The sequence below is a fragment of the Xyrauchen texanus genome, chromosome 3, assembly GCF_025860055.1.
Source record: "Xyrauchen texanus isolate HMW12.3.18 chromosome 3, RBS_HiC_50CHRs, whole genome shotgun sequence".
Taxonomy (NCBI): Eukaryota; Metazoa; Chordata; class Actinopteri; order Cypriniformes; family Catostomidae; genus Xyrauchen; species Xyrauchen texanus.
In genome coordinates, this window is record NC_068278.1 from 60,765,077 (window position 1) to 60,784,100 (window position 19,024).

General features: G+C 40.4%; 1 protein-coding gene and 2 long non-coding RNA genes across 9 annotated transcripts in view; 1 reads left to right on the plus strand and 2 right to left on the minus strand.

The window, feature by feature from the left end:
* The window catches only part of LOC127625703 (uncharacterized), a 5,141-nt gene extending 1,925 nt beyond the window's left edge, over positions 1 to 3,216 (minus strand). For 2 of the 6 annotated variants that reach the window (XR_007968347.1, XR_007968342.1), the window contains exons 1-2: positions 1,849 to 3,216; positions 645 to 1,504 (exon numbers count right to left, since the gene is read on the minus strand). This is a non-coding gene — a long non-coding RNA (uncharacterized LOC127625703). The remainder of the gene's footprint in view (positions 1 to 644; positions 1,505 to 1,848) is intronic. The other 4 variants (XR_007968348.1, XR_007968349.1, XR_007968351.1 and 1 more) reach the window with 4 other exon arrangements.
* Positions 1 to 13,280, plus strand: part of rnf170 (ring finger protein 170) — a 27,034-nt gene extending 13,754 nt beyond the window's left edge. For both annotated transcript variants that reach the window (XM_052100922.1, XM_052100915.1), the window contains exons 4-7: positions 3,225 to 3,333; positions 3,438 to 3,511; positions 3,664 to 3,795; positions 11,920 to 13,280. In XM_052100922.1, the coding sequence (XP_051956882.1) occupies positions 3,225 to 3,333; positions 3,438 to 3,511; positions 3,664 to 3,795; positions 11,920 to 12,189 (585 nt within the window). In that variant the 3' untranslated portion in view covers positions 12,190 to 13,280. The remainder of the gene's footprint in view (positions 1 to 3,224; positions 3,334 to 3,437; positions 3,512 to 3,663; positions 3,796 to 11,919) is intronic.
* LOC127625720 (uncharacterized) lies at positions 5,638 to 18,514 on the minus strand. Its single transcript, XR_007968352.1, has 3 exons — positions 17,801 to 18,514; positions 5,914 to 6,221; positions 5,638 to 5,790 (listed from the first exon to the last, which is right to left on the minus strand). It is a non-coding gene; the product is annotated as an uncharacterized LOC127625720 (long non-coding RNA).
* Between the last annotated feature and the right edge of the window lie 510 nt (positions 18,515 to 19,024).

Here is a 19,024-nt window from a genome sequence, read left to right on the forward strand (position 1 = left end):
GTGGACAGATGAATATCTAACGGCCACTTCTAGTGAGAGTACCTATAGTACTAAATCATCTCCATTTATAGACAGTTTGTCTAACTGTGGACAGATGAATATCTAACGGCCACTTCTAGTGAGAGTACCTATAGTACTAAATCATCTCCATTTATAGACAGTTTGTCTAACTGTGGACAGATGAATATCTAACGGCCACTTCTAGTGAGAGTACCTATAGTACTAAATCATCTCCATTTATAGACAGTTTGTCTAACTGTGGACAGATGAATATCTAACGGCCACTTCTAGTGAGAGTACCTATAGTACTAAATCATCTCCATTTATAGACAGTTTGTCTAACTGTGGACAGATGAATATCTAACGGCCACTTCTAGAGAGAGTACCTATAGTACTAAATCATCTCCATTTATAGACAGTTTGTCTAACTGTGGGCAGATGAATATCTAACGGCCACTTCTAGAGAGAGTACCTGTAGTACTAAATCATCTCCATTTATAGACAGTTTGTCTAACCGTGGACAGATGAATATCTAACGGCCACTTCTAGTGAGAGTACCTATAGTACTATATCATCTCCATATATAGACAGTTTGTCTAACCGTGGACAGATGAATATCTAACGGCCACTTCTAGTGAGAGTACCTATAGTACTAAATCATCTCCATTTATAGACAGTTTGTGTAACTGTGGACAGATGAATATCTAACGGCCACTTCTAGTGAGAGTACCTATAGTACTAAATCATCTCCGTTTATAGACAGTTTGTCTAACTGTGAACAGATGAATATCTAACGGCCACTTCTAGAGAGAGTACCTATAGTACTAAATCATCTCCATTTATAGACAGTTTGTCTAACTGTGGACAGATGAATATCTAACGGCCACTTCTATTGAGAGTACCTATAGTACTAAATCATCTCCATTTATAGACAGTTTGTCTAACCGTGGACAGATGAATATCTAACGGCCACTTCTAGTGAGAGTACCTATAGTACTAAATCATCTCCGTTTATAGACAGTTTGTCTAACTGTGAACAGATGAATATCTAACGGCCACTTCTAGAGAGAGTACCTATAGTACTAAATCATCTCCATTTATAGACAGTTTGTCTAACTGTGTACAGATGAATATCTAACGGCCACTTCTAGTGAGAGTACCTATAGTACTAAATCATCTCCATTTATAGACAGTTTGTCTAACTGTGCACAGATGAATATCTAACGGCCACTTCTAGTGAGAGTACCTATAGTACTAAATCATCTCCATATATAGACAGTTTGTCTAACTGTGGACAGATTAATATCTAACGGCCACTTCTAGAGAGAGTACCTGTAGTACTAAATCATCTCCATTTATAGACAGTTTGTCTAACTGTGGACAGATGAATATCTAACGGCCACTTCTAGAGAGAGTACCTATAGTACTAAATCATCTCCATTTATAGACAGTTTGTCTAACTGTGGACAGATGAATATCTAACGGCCACTTCTAGAGAGAGTACCTATAGTACTAAATCATCTCCATTTATAGACAGTTTGTCTAACTGTGGACAGATGAATATCTAACTGCCACTTCTAGAGAGAGTACCTATAGTACTAAATCATCTCCATTTATAGACAGTTTGTCTAACTGTGGACAGATGAATATCTAACGGCCACTTCTAGTGAGAGTACCTATAGTACTAAATCATCTCCATTTATAGACAGTTTGTCTCACTGTGGACAGATGAATATCTAACGGCCACTTCTAGAGAGAGTACCTATAGTACTAAATCATCTCCATTTATAGACAGTTTGTCTAACTGTGGACAGATGAATATCTAACGGCCACTTCTAGTGAGAGTACCTATAGTACTAAATCATCTCCATTTATAGACAGTTTGTCTCACTGTGGACAGATGAATATCTAACGGCCACTTCTAGTGAGAGTACCTATAGTACTAAATCATCTCCATTTATAGACAGTTTGTCTAACCGTGGACAATGAATATTTAAGCTCTTCCAGATCAATTTAACCCTTTCCAGCTTTATGCAAAGCAACAATTCTTGATCGCAGGTCTTCTGAGATCTCTTTCAGTGCACGTCATCAGATGCTTCATGTGAAGAGCAAACTCAAAATGTTTGAGTTTGCCTACAATCTTGTTACATTAATTGGATGCCGGGTTTGCCAACTCCTCACTCTAATTAGCTTTTGTTGACATCATTAGCCTATGGGGTTCACTTACTTTCTCCACAGCACTGTGAATGTTTGAATTTTGTGTTTGTTCATTATTGTTTCAGATTTTAAATAAATGCAGGTAATTCACATACTATTTCTTGCCACTGTATGTTATAAGGTTTGATCATGTAATTTTAATTTTGGATCTTGTTATGATTTGTTTTAAATGTTGTTTTATGTCATCTCTTGGGATATCTGAAGACAATCAAGAGCTGTCTGTCTGGCCTTATGAGATTCTCCATAGTACAAAATACTTCCTGGGTTTGTTTCAGGTTGTGTGGTCTGTGCCGCACTGTTTAGCACTCTGCATGATCCAGTCAAATTTATTAGTCATTATTCATTATAAATCTTGGCATTCTTGTGATTCGCTGACACTGCAGATGGTTACCAGGTCTGATATCCTATTGAACCTGGATAACCGCAAACCTGGAACTCTGCGTCAAGCATGAGGAAGTGTGTGAACAAGCTTAAAATCACGATCGTGCCAATGAGACTGCAGATGACAAGATTTATAGTAAAAAAGGAGCTGCATTTTGGTCGTATCTCTTCAGAAGAGTCATATTATGATGGCTTCATGTCCTTATTGCAGCTTGACACTGTTGAGCCCCTTTGACTTGCATTTAATCAATATATTTACATCATATCTCCAGTGATTCTGCAGAAGAAAGAAAGTCAAACGAGTTTGAGATGGCATGAGGGTGAGTCAATGATGAGACAATTATCCTTTCTGGGATACTTTTATGGGATCAACCAAAAATGAAAATTGTGCCATTTACTCACCGCCGCCTTGTTCCAAATCCAAGACTTTCTTTGTTCTGTGGAACACAAAAGGAGATGCTAGTTTCAGTGTTTCTACCATTCTACCTAACCCTAAAGGATTTGGAACTGCGTTTACTGAGTGCTGTCTTACACATTATATTTGATGGCACTGTGACGTGAGCACTGGAGTGTGTTATATTAGTGTGTGTGTGTGTGTGTGTGACTCTCACGAGCATCTCCTCCAGGTGTCGTCTCCAGAGTCGAGACATCAGTACTATTCAGACATGTCGTGTCCCGTGTGTCTCCAGCTCGCCGTCCTGCCCGTAGAGACCAACTGTGGCCATCTGTTCTGCGGTGAGGACGCTCTGTTCTTATACTGATCAAGTTACAGTGAAAACAAATGTGTTGAACGTGAGTGTGATTGTATCTGCTGATCAGTTCTTTGTTTTGATTGAAAGGTCCGTGCATCGTTGCGTACTGGCGTTACGGCACCTGGCTCGGTGCGATCAACTGCCCCATCTGCAGACAAATGGTAAATCATCAACAAAACAAACATCATTCTGTGTAGTGATGCTCACTCATTTACAGACCCAGACTGAATCTTTTCCAGACATTTTCTCTGCAGTTCTGTGTGTGTCTGCTTATTTATTTGTGTGTGACCTTTGACCTTTCTCTGTGTGTCAGGTGACCCTGCTCTTCCCTCTTTTCCACAACACGGGCCACAACGCTCAAACACAAGACGGGCAGGTGGATCCCGCTCTGATTCTCAGTGACATCAATGATTACAACCGCAGATTCTCTGGACAGCCGCGATCTGTGAGTGTGTGTTTATGTGAGGGGTGGAACGGTTCTCCAGGGGGACATTAACTGTGCTGTATGTGCACATGCTCCGACTGTGGTTCAATCAGCTGATGTCATCACAGCTGCAGATATAGAGAAGACCCCTGTGTGTCTTTATTACATTAACGAAAGAGTGTTTGCAGACATTGTGCCTCATTCATGGAACACGAGCGGAACAAAGTTTTGTGAAAATCGCTCATAAAGCTGTTCTGATGAATATTCACTGATTCGTTCAAATAAGTTTGTTGTTTTCTTTTTTAAATGTGTGCCCAATTATTAGGCAAGAGAGTATTCTGATCTCATCATTATTTTCATGCACATTTTCCAACATAAACTTGAATGCTGATTGGATTCAGGCATTTCGGTTGATATTTATGTAATGAGCAGGAATGGACTGGTAATGAGGGGGTGTGGCGAAAGTGGCGAACACCTTGCATCAAGGTGTGCACCATTATTAGGCAGCTTCATTACCTCAGGTAAAATGGGCCAAAAAAGAGATTTAACTGGCACTGAAAAGTAAAATATTGTAAAGTGCCTTTCAGACGGATGCAACCCTCTTGAAATAACTATTGAGGCGTGACCACCGGACAATCACACGTTTCGTTGCGAATAGTCAACTGGGGCGCAAAAAACACATGGCGAAGAAAAGGTGCAAATTAACTGCAAAAGTCTTGAAAAGAATTCAACGTGAAACTACCAGGAACCCATTATCCTCCAATGCCACCATACTCCAGAACTGCAACCTACCTGGAGTGCCCAGAAGTACAAGGTGCCAACTGCTCCGAGACATGGCACGGTCAAGAAGGCCGAAACACGACCAGCACTGAATATATTCACAAGATGAAACGTCAAGTCCTTTTCAAAGGATTTATGGATGGATGAAATGAGAGTGACTCTTGATGGACCAGATGGACGGGCCCATGGCTGGATCACTAATGGGCACAGGGCACCACTTCGAGTTAGGTGCCAGCAAGGTGGCGGAGGGGTACTGGTATTGGCTGCTATCGTTAAGGATGAGGTAGTTGGACCTTTTCAAAGGATTTATGGATGGATGAAATGAGAGTGACTCTTGATGGACCAGATGGGCCGGGCCCGTGGCTGGATCACTAATGGGCACAGGGCACCACTTCGAGTCAGGTGCCAGCAAGGTGGCGGAGGGGTACTGGTATTGGCTGCTATCGTTAAGGATGAGGTAGTTGGACATTTTCAAAGGATTTATGGATGGATGAAATGAGAGTGACTCTTGATGGACCAGATGGACGGGCCCGTGGCTGGATCACTAATGGGCACAGGGCACCACTTCGAGTCAGGTGCCAGCAAGGTGGCGGAGGGGTACTGGTATTGGCTGCTATCATTATGGATGAGGTAGTTGGACCTTTTCGAGTTGAAGATGGACTGAAACTCTCAAACCTACAGTCGGTTTCTGGAAAGTTCTTCAAGCAGTGGTACAGGAAGAAGTCCTCCGCACCAAGAAGGCCATGATCTTTATGCAGGACAATCACATGCATCCAAGTACTCCACTGATTGGATAGCCAGCAAGGGCATCAAAGATGCCCAAATAATGACTTGGCCCCCTTCCTCACCTGACTTAAATCCTACTGAGAACTTGTGGGCCCTTCTCAAACATGAAGGAAGACAATACGCCTCTGAACAGCATTTGGGAGACTGTGGTTGCTGCTTCAGTCAAAGTTGATCATGAACAGATCAAGAAACTGATTGACTACATGGATGGACGGCTCATGAAAAGAAGGGAAACATTTACATTTATACATTTATGCATTTGGCAGATGCTTTTATCCAAAGCGACTTTCAGTGCCCTTATTACAGGGACAATCCCCCCGGAGCAACCTGGAGTTAAGTGTCTTACTCAAGGACACAATGGTGGTGACTGTGGGGATCGAACCAGCAACCTTCTGAGTACCAATGTATTATACAGAGCACTTATTACAGGGACAATCCCCCCGGAGCAACCTGGAGTTAAGTGTCTTACTCAAGGACACAATGGTGGTGACTGTGGGGATCGAACCAGCAACCTTCTGAGTACCAATGTATTATACAGAGCACTTATTACAGGGATAATCCCCCCGGAACAACCTGGAGTTAAGTGTCTTACTCAAGGACACAATGGTGGTGACTGTGGGGATCGAACCAGCAACCTTCTGAGTACCAATGTATTATACAGAGCACTTATTACAGGGACAATCCCCCCGGAGCAACCTGGAGTTAAGTGTCTTACTCAAGGACACAATGGTGGTGACTGTGGGGATCGAACCAGCAACCTTCTGAGTACCAATGTATTATACAGAGCACTTATTACAGGGACAATCCCCCCGGAGCAACCTGGAGTTAAGTGTCTTACTCAAGGACACAATGGTGGTGACTGTGGGGATCGAACCAGCAACCTTCTGAGTACCAATGTATTATACAGAGCACTTATTACAGGGACAATCCCCCCGGAGCAACCTGGAGTTAAGTGCCTTACTCAAGGACACAATGGTGGTGACTGTGGGGATCGAACCAGCAACCTTCTGATTACCAATGTATTATACAGAGCACTTATTACAGGGACAATCCCCCCGGAGCAACCTGGAGTTAAGTGTCTTACTCAAGGACACAATGGTGGTGACTGTGGGGATGAAACCAGCAACCTTCTGATTACCAATGTATTATACAGAGCACTTATTACAGGGACAATCCCCCCAGAACAACCTGGAGTTAAGTGTCTTACTCAAGGACACAATGGTGGTGACTGTGGGGATCGAACCAGCAACCTCCTGATTACCAGTTATGTGCTTTAGCCCACTACGCCACCACCGCAGGTTACATTGGTCACTGAATATTTTTGAAAGCCCATAAATGTTGTTTAATTGTAATTTTGTGTTACTTATCTTTTTGTACTTACTCTAAACATTGAGAATAAACTATTGAGTTGGGAGAAATTATGTTTGTAATTTAGTTGCCTAATAATTGTGCACACTTATATATCCCCCTGAGAAACACCAAACTCACTTTTCCTTTGGTTAACATTCAGATTTGAGGTTCAATAACATGTGGGATTGGCTGAGAGTGTTGTGTTTGTTCAACAGTAACATGAATCCTGAAGAATATTTTCCTAATAATTGTGCGCGCAGTGTATATATAAATACATATATAAATATATACAGGTGCTGAAAGCACAAGATATTCCCCTTCAATATTCTCCATACGCATTTCAAAAAATATTTAATAAATATTTCTCACCCATGATCCAAACCTGAAAGCACTAATATTAATGAATGACATTAAAACATTTTATTTGAAGCTATTAATAATAAAATAAAAGCTAGTAATTAATATAAAGCGACTGATAATTGGGATCGCTGTTCCGGCGGACGATCTGGAGACAGAGGAATTATTCATTGTATTTTAATTAAAAATGTTTATTTGATGTTCGTGTTTATTTCTTCAAGGAATAGTTTGTTACCAAGTGTGCTTCATGAACGCCCTCATGTGACCGTCCTCACTATCTTTGTGTTTGTTAAGTCTCACAATGCCGAAACCATCAAAAACAGAGACCAAGCAGCAGGTAGATTTGGCATCGGAGGAGGAGTACGTTAGCCTAAGTCGAGTCATTGGGCTAATGGATCAACAAAAGGATATGTTCAAGGAACTACTTCAGCAACAACAGGAGATTTTTAAAGGATTTATAAAAATGACAATGGAAGCTACAAACACCCGTATGGATGCATTATTTAGGGACATTCAAGAACTCAAAACAAGCTTACAGTTCACGCAAGGTGAGGTGGACAATCTGAAGGAAGAGAATGTAAAATTAACTGAACGCAACAACACATTATAAAGTTTGCGACAGTATGCTCATCATCAATGATAAAATGGAGTACCTGGAAGGGCAGAGCCGCAGAAACAACTTGGTCTTTGAGGGAGTAAAGGAATTGCCGGGGAGACTTGGGCCGACGCGGAGGAAAAAGTGAAACAGCTGCTGACGGAGAAGCTCAAGCTGCAGCACACGGTGGAGGTGGAAAGGGCCCACTGCGTGGGGAAACCGGACGGCGGAAGGGACCGGCCGAGACCCATTATCGTCAAGCTTCTGAGTTGGAAGGCTCGAGAAACCATTTTGCTGCGCGCAAGTCGCCTCAAAGGATCAAAAACTTTCATAAACGAGGACTATATGGACTTAGTTAAAAAGAAGCGTAAAGAATTGATGCCAGAGTTGAGAGCCGCAAGAGATAGGGGCGATATTGCTTTCCTGCGTTACGACAAACTAATAGTTCATCGGCGCACCAAATTAAGTTTAAAAATCAGGATAATCGGCATAATTCTGGTATGTTGAAACATTTATTTTCACATGGCCTCCATCAAGACTTCTAAAGCAATCTCTGATTTTAAACTCTCATTAAGGAAAAATACTGAATTAAATGGTCTGGATATTACATACTCATAATATGATTTACAGAGTACTGAGATTGACATTGACCCTGAAAATAATTTCTTTACGAGATCTGTTAATGTCTGTCAATATTACACAGAGGATGATTACAATTGTACATTTAAGTATGTTAATACCTTCTCTGTAATTCACTTTAACAGTAGAAGCCTTTATGCAAACTTTGACCACATTAAGAGTTACTTAAAACAGTTTCCAAAATTCAGTGTGATTTTGATATCAGAAACATGGATACGTAATGATAAAGAAATGGATTTTAGTATTGAAGGTTATGAGTTTATAAGTCAGAACAGAAGGAATAAGCAAGGTGGGGGTGTAGCTATGTTTGTAGATTTAAATTATGGTTTTAAAATGATTGAAAATATGACTATGGTGGTGGATGATATACTTGAATGTCTAACTATTGAAATTGTAAGGACAAAAAAGAAAAATATTATTGTAAGTTGTATTTATAGAACCCCTGGGTCTAATATAGATGTGTTTAATAATTGGTTAGAGGAGCACTTTTCAGATTTAAATCAGAAACGTTAAACTGCTAAACCCAAATAAACATAAAAAGACTGATGAATTTATTAATACTCTATTTAGTATAGGTTTGTTTCCTCTAATAACCAAACCGAGTAGAATTACAAACCATAGTGCTACTTTAATAGATAATATTTTTTCCAATGAATTAGAAAGTAATACAGTCAGCGGACTAATGATAAATCATATCAGTGATCACCTTCCAGTTTTTGTATTACATAAAAATGCTTATCAAAAAAATGAAGAGGAAAGTATGTATTTGTCTAGAAGGGTAAAGACAGAGAAAACTATTGAAGCATTTAGAAAGGAACTATTAACGCAAGATTGGAGTATTATATACAGAGAGAATGACACTAACAAGGCATATGATGAGTTTGTGCGAGTATTTCAAAAAGTATATGATAAAAATTGTCCAATATAAAATTATTGTGAAAACAGAAAGGGCATAGAAAACCCATGGATGTCAAAAGGATTGCTGAATGCGTGCAGGAAAAAAAATTCACTTTACAATTTTTTTTTAAAGTTTAGAACAAAAGAAGCGGAGGTTAAATATAAGAAATATAAAAACAAATTGACAGGTATCATTAGAAAATGTAAACAGGATTATTACAATAAATTGTTAGATAGTAATAAGAATAATACCAAAGGTTTATGGAACATTTTAAATAGTTTAATCAGAAATAAAACTAGAATGAACAATTATCCACAATATTTTAGAGATGAGGATAACATTATAAATAATAAGAACTCAATAGTCAACAGATTTAATAAATTCTTTGTAGATGTTGGCCCGAATCTTGCTGCAAAAATTGCAAATGTCGAGACCTATAATTGTGAGCTAATAGACACAAATCCCAAGACATTGTTTCTTAATCCTGTTGAGGAAAAGGAGATATTGGACATTGTTGGAAGGTGTAAAAACAAAACCTCGACAGACCACTATGATATGGATATGAAGACCTTAAAATGTGTTATTGAAAGTATCTGTAAGCCGTTAACATACATTTGTAACTTGTCATTGCAAACTGGCCAATTTCCTGATAGTATGAAAGTAGCAAAAGTGATTCCTCTGCAGGAGATAAGCATCTCTTTACTAACTACAGGCCTGTTTCTCTTTTACCACAATTTTCAAACATTTTAGAGAAGGTTTTTAATTCTAGACTTGATAGCTTTATAGAAAGAAACAAATTACTCTCAGACAATCAGTTTGGTTTTAGGAAAAATTGTTCAACTTCACATGCACTCTTTGATATAGTTGATGAAATAACTGAATGCTGTTGATAGCAAGAAATATGCAATAGGGTTATTTTTTGACCTAAGTAAAGCTTTCGACACAATAAATTATGACATATTGATTAACAAACTGGAAAAGTATGGGATTAGAGGGGTAGCATTACACTGGGTTACCAGTTACTTAAAAAATAGAAAACAATGTGTGACAATAGGACATCATCAGTCGAGTTGTCAAGAAATTGTGTGCGGTTTACCTCAAGGTTCCATTCTGGGTCCAAAATTATTTAATATGTATATAAACGATATTTGTAAAACATCAAAAATACTGAGATTTATCTTGTTTGCAGACGATACAAATACTTTTGCATCGGGTGATGATTTACAACAACTGTGTCAAATTGTTACCTTGGAACTGAAACGTGTTAATATGTGCTTCAAACAAAACAAATTATCACTAAATTTGAGTAAAAGTAAAATGATGATATTTGGCAACAGTAACACCAATGCTCAGGAAGCAATCCAGATAGAGGGTGTTGTTATAGAGCGGGTGCATGAAATCAAATTTCTTGAGTTATTATAGATGATAGAATTACTTGGAACTCTCACATTAAATATACCATCACTAAAATATCAAGAAGCATTTCTGTAATTGCTAAAGTAAAGCATATTTTAAATAGTAAAGCACTGCATACTTTATATTGTTCTTTGATCTTGCCTTATTTATATTATTGTTCTATGATATGGGGTAGCACTTATAAAAGTACATTAAGACCAATAGTAATGTTGCAAAAAAGAGTTATTCGACTAATTCATAAAGTAGGGTTTTTGGACCACACAAACTCACTATTTTTAAAATCAAAGATCATGAAGTTTTATGACATTGTTGAGTTCCAATCAGTACAGATTCTATACAAAGCAAGGCACAAATTGTTACCAAGCAAAATACAAAAAAGGTTTCAAGAACGTACTGGTTGTTATGAATTACGTGATGATTTAAACTTTAGGACGCTAGAAACACAGTACAACTTTGAAAAGTTTTAGCCTTACAGTCAATGGGGTACAATTATGGAATAATTTGGAGATAGTGATAAAACGAAGTTCAAACATCAATCTTTTTAAATACAAATATAAACAAAAGATCTTTGAAAAGTATAGAGAAGAAGAAATGTTTTGTCATTAGGGGTACTTTTACTATGACCAGATACTTGTTGTCTCTTTGTTGTTGTTTTGTTGTCTTGTACTTTGTTTCCTTGAACCATTGTGAAATGAGAATGTTTCTTGTATAAAATTTGGGGGAGCTTATAAGCTCTTTTGCTTCGGCTCTCTCCTTTTGAGCAGAATGGTTACTGCTCAAATAAAAAAAAAAAAAAAAAAATATATATATTTTTACGATGTGAATGCGCTTCATTCATAAACACGATGAACTGTCCCGCATCGATTTAAACTGCATTTACCAGCGAGTCTGGGGACTTCCATTTATAGTGTTTTCATGGGCGGGGATTATGCTAATTGTGAATGAACATGCACATGCCCCCTATTTACTCATGTTTGTAATTGGCTCACATACACGTTTAACTAACAAATCTGGGGAGAACGTAGCGTTTGTGAATCCAGAGGAACATTTTCAGGAAGGTCCATGTTTTCTCTACATGTGGCAATACATGGAAAATGATTAGCCATTTACATTGGCATCACCCGGGTACAGATGGTGAGTCTGAAATGGCACACTCACCTGTTCTGTTTTTATATTCATCTGTACTGAAACAAAGTCTACGATCTCAACTGCAACAGTTGTACGATTGACCTTATGTCAGGTGTTAGAGAGTAATGTGTTCTGAAGCATCGCAGGACGAGTGGATATTCACTCTGTTATTGGACTGTTTGTTTGTGCCCTGCAGCTGCTGGATCGGCTGCGAGACGTGCCCACACTGCTGCGCCACGCGTTCAGAGAGATGTTCTCGGTGGGCGGATTGTTCTGGATGTTCCGGATCAGGATTCTGCTGTGTCTGATGGGCGCTCTGATGTATCTGGTGTCACCGCTCGACTTCATCCCGGAGGGCGTGGTGGGTCTGCTCGGCTTCATGGACGATTTCTTCGTCATTCTCCTGCTCTTCATCTACATCTCCATCATGTACCGTGAGGTGGTGACGCAGAGACTGGTGGGATGAATGCGTGTGCGTGAACATCTGAGCCATGTGCTTGTGTTTCTATTTGAAACTTTTCTTTGGTAGAACATCTGGACATTTGACCTGTTTCACTGCAAACATGATTTACTTACAGAGTCATTTTGTCTTATTTTCCAGTAAAAATATCCAAACATAGAAACTAAACAACAGTCTAAAACAAGAACCACCGTAATTTCTTTAGATTTCTCTGATAACAAGGTCAAATATTGACATATTTTTACTGAAAAAAACAAAACTCTGTAACAAAATGATTGTCCTGATTATTATTGGATGTTTTTGCAGTAAAGCAGTATTTCACCAATACAAACAAGCTCTTAAATAAGATTCATTTACACGACCGGTTAAATAGCATAAGATTTAAAAGACATTTAATAGAGAATACAAGTTTATTTTTCTTTCCCTATTGTTAAATAGTTATTTCTGGATTAAGCATGAATCAAACAAGATGCTCATTTGCATATAAATAAATAATATCCCCGTGATTTCAAGATATATTCTGTGTCTTTAAATCTCATGCAGCTTAGTTTCTCGAGTAAATGTGTCTTGTTTAAGGATGTTATTGATTACTAATCAGGTAAATGTTTTTGCAGCGTGACAACCGTTGCTTTGTGAAAACTTTGCTGTGGATTTATGAATAAAACATGTTTATTTTATAAGCAACACGTCAAATTAAATCTCATTCAAGTGTGTTGCTGGTGTGACGTGTTCATCATCAGAGAAATGTTGACTGGATATAAACTCAAACACATTGAAGAACAGCTTATGTTTACATTCAAAAGTCTTGTTTACAGATGTTATAAATGTGATTCAGAATATAACGAGGGCTCTTCATGCTGCACAAACACTCTGGTGTGAGGAATTGATGCCTTATATCAATCACACACACGTTATTTTCTCTTGACAGATGTAAAATGTGACGTGTTGCTTTGAATGCAATCATATCTGCATTAAAGTCTGAGAAACTCTGTCCTGACAATCTCGAAAATTGAATTAATGTTGAATTACCAGCTTCACTGTAATGTGCCATCACTATATTAAAATCATATCCAGTCAATTTTATTTGTGTAGTGATTTTCACAACACACATCGTTTCAAAGCAGCTTTACAGAAGATTAAACTGTAATGTCAATAAAGTCGATGAATCATCATTTTGTAATTAGATAAAATACGATTGTGAATTGAGTTTAAAAATAAGTAATTAAATAATAATTGTATTAATAACCCCAGTGAGCAGCTGAAGGTGACTGAAGGAACACAAAACTCCATAAGATGTTGATTAATGGAGAAAATAACCTTGGGAGAAACCAGACTTACTGTGGGGGCCAGTTCCCCTCTGACTAACCCCACCCTAACCCTAAACCAGACTCACTGTGGGGGCCAGTTCCCCTCTGTCTAACCCCGCCCTAACCCTAAACCAGACTCACTGTGGGGGCCAGTTCCCCTCTGACTAACCCCACCCTAACCCTAAACCAGACTCACTGTGGGGGCCAGTTCCCTCTGACCAACCCCACCCTAACCCTAAACCAGACTCACTGTGGGGGCCAGTTCCCTCTGACTAACCCCACCCTAACCCTAAACCAGACTCACTGTGGGGGCCAGTTCCCCTCTGACCAACCCCACCCTAACCCTAAACCAGACTCACTGTGGGGGCCAGTTCCCCTCTGACCAACCCCACCCTAACCCTAAACCAGACTCGCTGTGGGGGCCAGTTCCCCTCTGACTAACCCCACCCTAACCCTAAACCAGACTCGCTGTGGGGGCCAGTTCCCCTCTGACTAACCCCACCCTAACCCTAAACCAGACTCGCTGTGGGGGCCAGTTCCCCTCTGACTAACCCCACCCTAACCCTAAACCAGACTCGCTGTGGGGGCCAGTTCCCCTCTGACTAACCCCACCCTAACCCTAAACCAGACTCGCTGTGGGGGCCAGTTCCCCTCTGACTAACCCCACCCTAACCCTAAACCAGACTCGCTGTGGGGGCCAGTTCCCTCTGACTAACCCCACCCTAACCCTAAACCAGACTCGCTGTGGGGGCCAGTTCCCTCTGACTAACCCCACCCTAACCCTAAACCAGACTCGCTGTGGGGGCCAGTTCCCCTCTGACTAACCCCACCCTAACCCTAAACCAGACTCGCTGTGGGGGCCAGTTCCCTCTGACTAACCCCACCCTAACACTAAACCAGACTCGCTGTGGGGGCCAGTTCCCTCTGACTAACCCCACCCTAACCCTAAACCAGACTCGCTGTGGGGGCCAGTTCCCCTCTGACTAACCCCACCCTAACCCTAAACCAGACTCACTGTGGGGGCCAGTTCCCTCTGACTAACCCCAACCTAACCCTAAACCAGACTCACTGTGGGGGCCAGTTCCCCTCTGACTAACCCCACCCTAACCCTAAACCAGACTCACTGTGGGGGCCAGTTCCCTCTGACTAACCCCACCCTAACCCTAAACCAGACTCACTGTGGGGGCCAGTTCCCTCTGACTAACCCCACCCTAACCCTAAACCAGACTCACTGTGGGGTCAGTTCCCTCTGACTAACCCCACCCTAACCCTAAACCAGACTCACTGTGGGGGCCAGTTCCCCTGTGACTAACCCCACCCTAACCCTAAACCAGACTCACTGTGGGGGCCAGTTCCCCTCTGTCTAACCCCACCCTAACACAGACTCACTGTGGGGGCCAGTTCCCCTCTGACTAACCCCACCCTAACCCTAAACCAGACTCACTGTGGGGGCCAGTTCCCCTCTGTCTAACCCCACCCTAACCCTAAACCTGACTCACTGTGGGGGCCAGTTCCCCTCTGACTAACCCCACCCTAACCCTAAACCAGACTCACTGTGGGGGCCAGTTCCCCTCTGACTAACCCCACCCTAACCCTAAACCAGACTCACTGTGGGGGCCAGTTCCCCTCTGACTAACCCCACCCTAACCCTAAACCAGACTCACTGTGGGGTCAGTTCCCCTCTGACTAACCCCACCCTAACCCTAAACCAGACTCACTGTGGGGGCCAGTTCCCCTGTGACTAACCCCACCCTAACCCTAAACCAGACTCACTGTGGGGGCCAGTTCCCCTCTGTCTAACCCCACCCTAACACAGACTCACTGTGGGGGCCAGTTCCCCTCTGACTAACCCCACCCTAACCCTAAACCAGACTCACTGTGGGGGCCAGTTCCCCTCTGACTAACCCCACCCTAACACAGACTCACTGTGGGGGCCAGTTCCCCTCTGACTAACCCCAACCTAACCCTAAACCAGACTCACTGTGGGGGCCAGTTCCGCTCTATACAATACAATTTGCCTAACAATTAGGTACGCAGTATATACAGTAAAGTAGGTGATCTATATACATTAGCGAGGGTAAAAGACAACAGAGATTTTTTATTTATATCTGACGGTGTCACATTAAGCATTATTAGTTCAAAAGACTTAAACGTATATCCTGTCCTCTGAGTAACACCAAACACTTCACTGTAAATTGTAGTGACACATCCTCCTCGACCCTTCAGACCCTATTTCCGGCAGGACATGACGGTTCCGGGTACAACTCCCTCGGACCGCCGCGACGGGGCCTACGACAAAGAGAGAGACATTACTTCCTGTTTTACATTTATCAAATAAATGACATTTTAAACGTCACGCAAGCCTGCGTGTCTTCCCGATAGAACTAATGTTTAGTATCTTATTGATGTTTATCTTCAAAATATTTGTTAATTTCAAGTTTTACCTTAATATATTTTTTTCTAAATGATTTAGTGAGGGGTTTATGGTTGGTAGTTCGGGGAACAGACACAGTCTCTATGAGATATTTAGGTGATACTGTCTCTATGTGTTGTAGTTTATGTGACCTTTGTGACGTCTCAAGGCAGCTAGCAGATGTTCGGATTAGCCAGTTTCTCTGATTCAGACAGTTAGTCAAATACTATTCCAGTTAGTCAAATACTATTACGACTATGAGCCAAATTACTAGAGAGGAGAGCGGCACCTTCCCTGCAAGGATGGAGTCCGTCTTTCTTTAGTAGGTCAGGTCTACCCCAAAAAGTCTCCCAATTGTCAATAAATCCTATTTTATTCTCCAGACACCACTCAGACATCCTAGTGGCTGCCAGCATGGAGTCTCTATTTCCTCTATTTACAATAGAATCACCAATTATTAGGGCTCTGTGATGAGGACCAGGTGACGGCATGTCGGGGATCTGGCAAGCAATTAAAAAAATAAAATAATAAAAAAAAATAAAATAATAAAAACAACATCAAAGAAACTATACAACACAACTACACAACCTCAGAACAACAATACAACACAACTGCACAACATCAAAACAACTATACAACACAACTACACAACCTCAGAACAACAATACAACACAACTGCACAACATTAAAACAACTATACAACACAACTACACAACCTCAGAACAACAATACAACAGAACTGCACAACATCAAAACAACTATACAACACAACTACACAACCTCAGAACAACAATACAACACAACTGCACAACATCAAAGAAACTATACAACACAACTACACAACCTCAGAACAACAATACAACAGAACTGCACAACATCAAAACAACTATACAACACAACTACACAACATTAGAACAACAATACAACACAACTGCACAACATCAAAACAACTATACAACACAACTACACAACATTAGAACAACAATACAACAGAACTGCACAACATCAAAACAACTATACAACACAACTACACAACATTAGAACAACAATACAACACAACTGCACAACATCAAAACAGCTATACAACATCTGTACTTGTATACATTTTTAAATTAATTGTATTGTGTTTCTTGTATGAAGTGCTGAATGTTAAAGTGTGATTATTATCAGATCCGTCTGTCAAATGTGTGCATGAACGTTTGCTCCCTTTAGGCAGTTTTTAGGCAGATATTGTTTATTATTTATGTTTGTTACATCTGTTTTGTCAGTTCTGTGTGTGCATGTTTGTAAACTATATGCAGTCCCATTTTGAGAGTTTTGGAAAGAGGATATATATATAAATATAATATCATGTGACCCGGGAACAAAAAAGATGTAACAGTTTTACTGTATAAAAATGGTTTTATCTCTTAAATCATTTTTTCTAAAAATGTGGAGAAAAAATGTAATTACTTCTGTTGACTTTGCTAGTCTTGACAAATCTATTTAAAGTTATTTACATTTACATTTACATTTATGCATTTGGCAGACGCTTTTATCCAAAGTGACTTACAGTGCACTTATTACAGGGACAATCCCCCCGGAGCAACCTGGAGTTAAGTGTCTTACTCAAGGACACAATGGTGGTGACTGTGGGGCTTGAACCAGTGACCTTCTGAGTACCAATGTATTATACAGAGCACTTATTACAGGGACAATCCCCCCGGAGCAACCTGGAGTTAAGTGTCTTACTCAAGGACACAATGGTGGTGACTGTGGGGCTTGAACCAGTGACCTTCTGAGTACCAATGTATTATACAGAGCACTTATTACAGGGACAATCCCCCCGGAGCAACCTGGAGTTAAGTGTCTCACTCAAGGACACAATGGTGGTGACTGTGGGGCTTGAACCAGTGACCTTCTGAGTACCAATGTATTATACAGAGCACTTATTACAGGGACAATCCCCCCGGAGCAACCTGGAGTTAAGTGTCTTACTCAAGGACACAATGGTGGTGACTGTGGGGATCAAACCAGCAACCTTCTGAGTACCAATGTATTATACAGAGCACTTATTACAGGGACAATCCCCCCGGAGCAACCTGGAGTTAAGTGTCTTACTCAAGGACACAATGGTGGTGACTGTGGGGATCGAACCAGCAACCTCCTGATTACCAGTTATGTGCTTTAGCCCACTACGCCACCACCACTCCAGCAAAAAAAAAAAAACTAAAAATTTTAAAATAATGATTTATATCTAGGCCCTGCGATGGACTGGCGACCTGTCCAGGGTGTCCCCCGCCTTTCGCCCAATGTTAGCTGGGATAGGCTCCAGCCCCCCGCGACCCTGTACACAGGATAAGCGGTTGACGATGGATGGATGGATGGATTTATATCTAGCAGGTCAAACATGAGCTTTAAAAATAAAAGCACAAACGTGTGTTCCAGTGAGACACTTACAACAGAAGTCAACGGGGTTTAATCTGTAAACATTCAAATACTGTATAAACACAAGACATAAACAACATCACAGCTCAAATAATACACACGTTTTAACAGAAGAATTAATGAAAGTGCTTTAAATTATAAACTTCATATTCCTTTAATGTGTTTTGCTCCTTTAGTTATATGTGCAATTACAGACAGAATCAAGAGTTATTGATCAAATCTCGTCAAAAACGACTGAATTACTGTATTTACTGTATTTCTCATAGCTTCATTAAAAATGAATAAAGTGTATGATTTGTACAGGAATCCATTATGTAATGCACTTTGTTGTTATATTGTTGTCTTATCGATCAGTTGTGTAGTGTGTGTGATGCTCCAGGAGTTCATGACCTCAGATTGTGTCAAGGTCGTATGCATGAGATTAAACACGTCAGATAATCCTCTTCTGTTTGTAATCCCATCATCAGGGACAGTTTGAATATGCTGATTGAGATGATTGTGTAATCCCTCATGAGAGCTGCAGTACTGCTGTTGAGCAGCAGGTGTCAGTAACAGATCATGAATGAATGAAATCTTTATTTCGAACAATTAATAAATTAATAATAAAAATAAATAAATGAAGACAGCAATACGTATGAAATTTCCATACAAATAAATAAACACAAAAACAATAATCAACCTGTTCGAAAAGGGA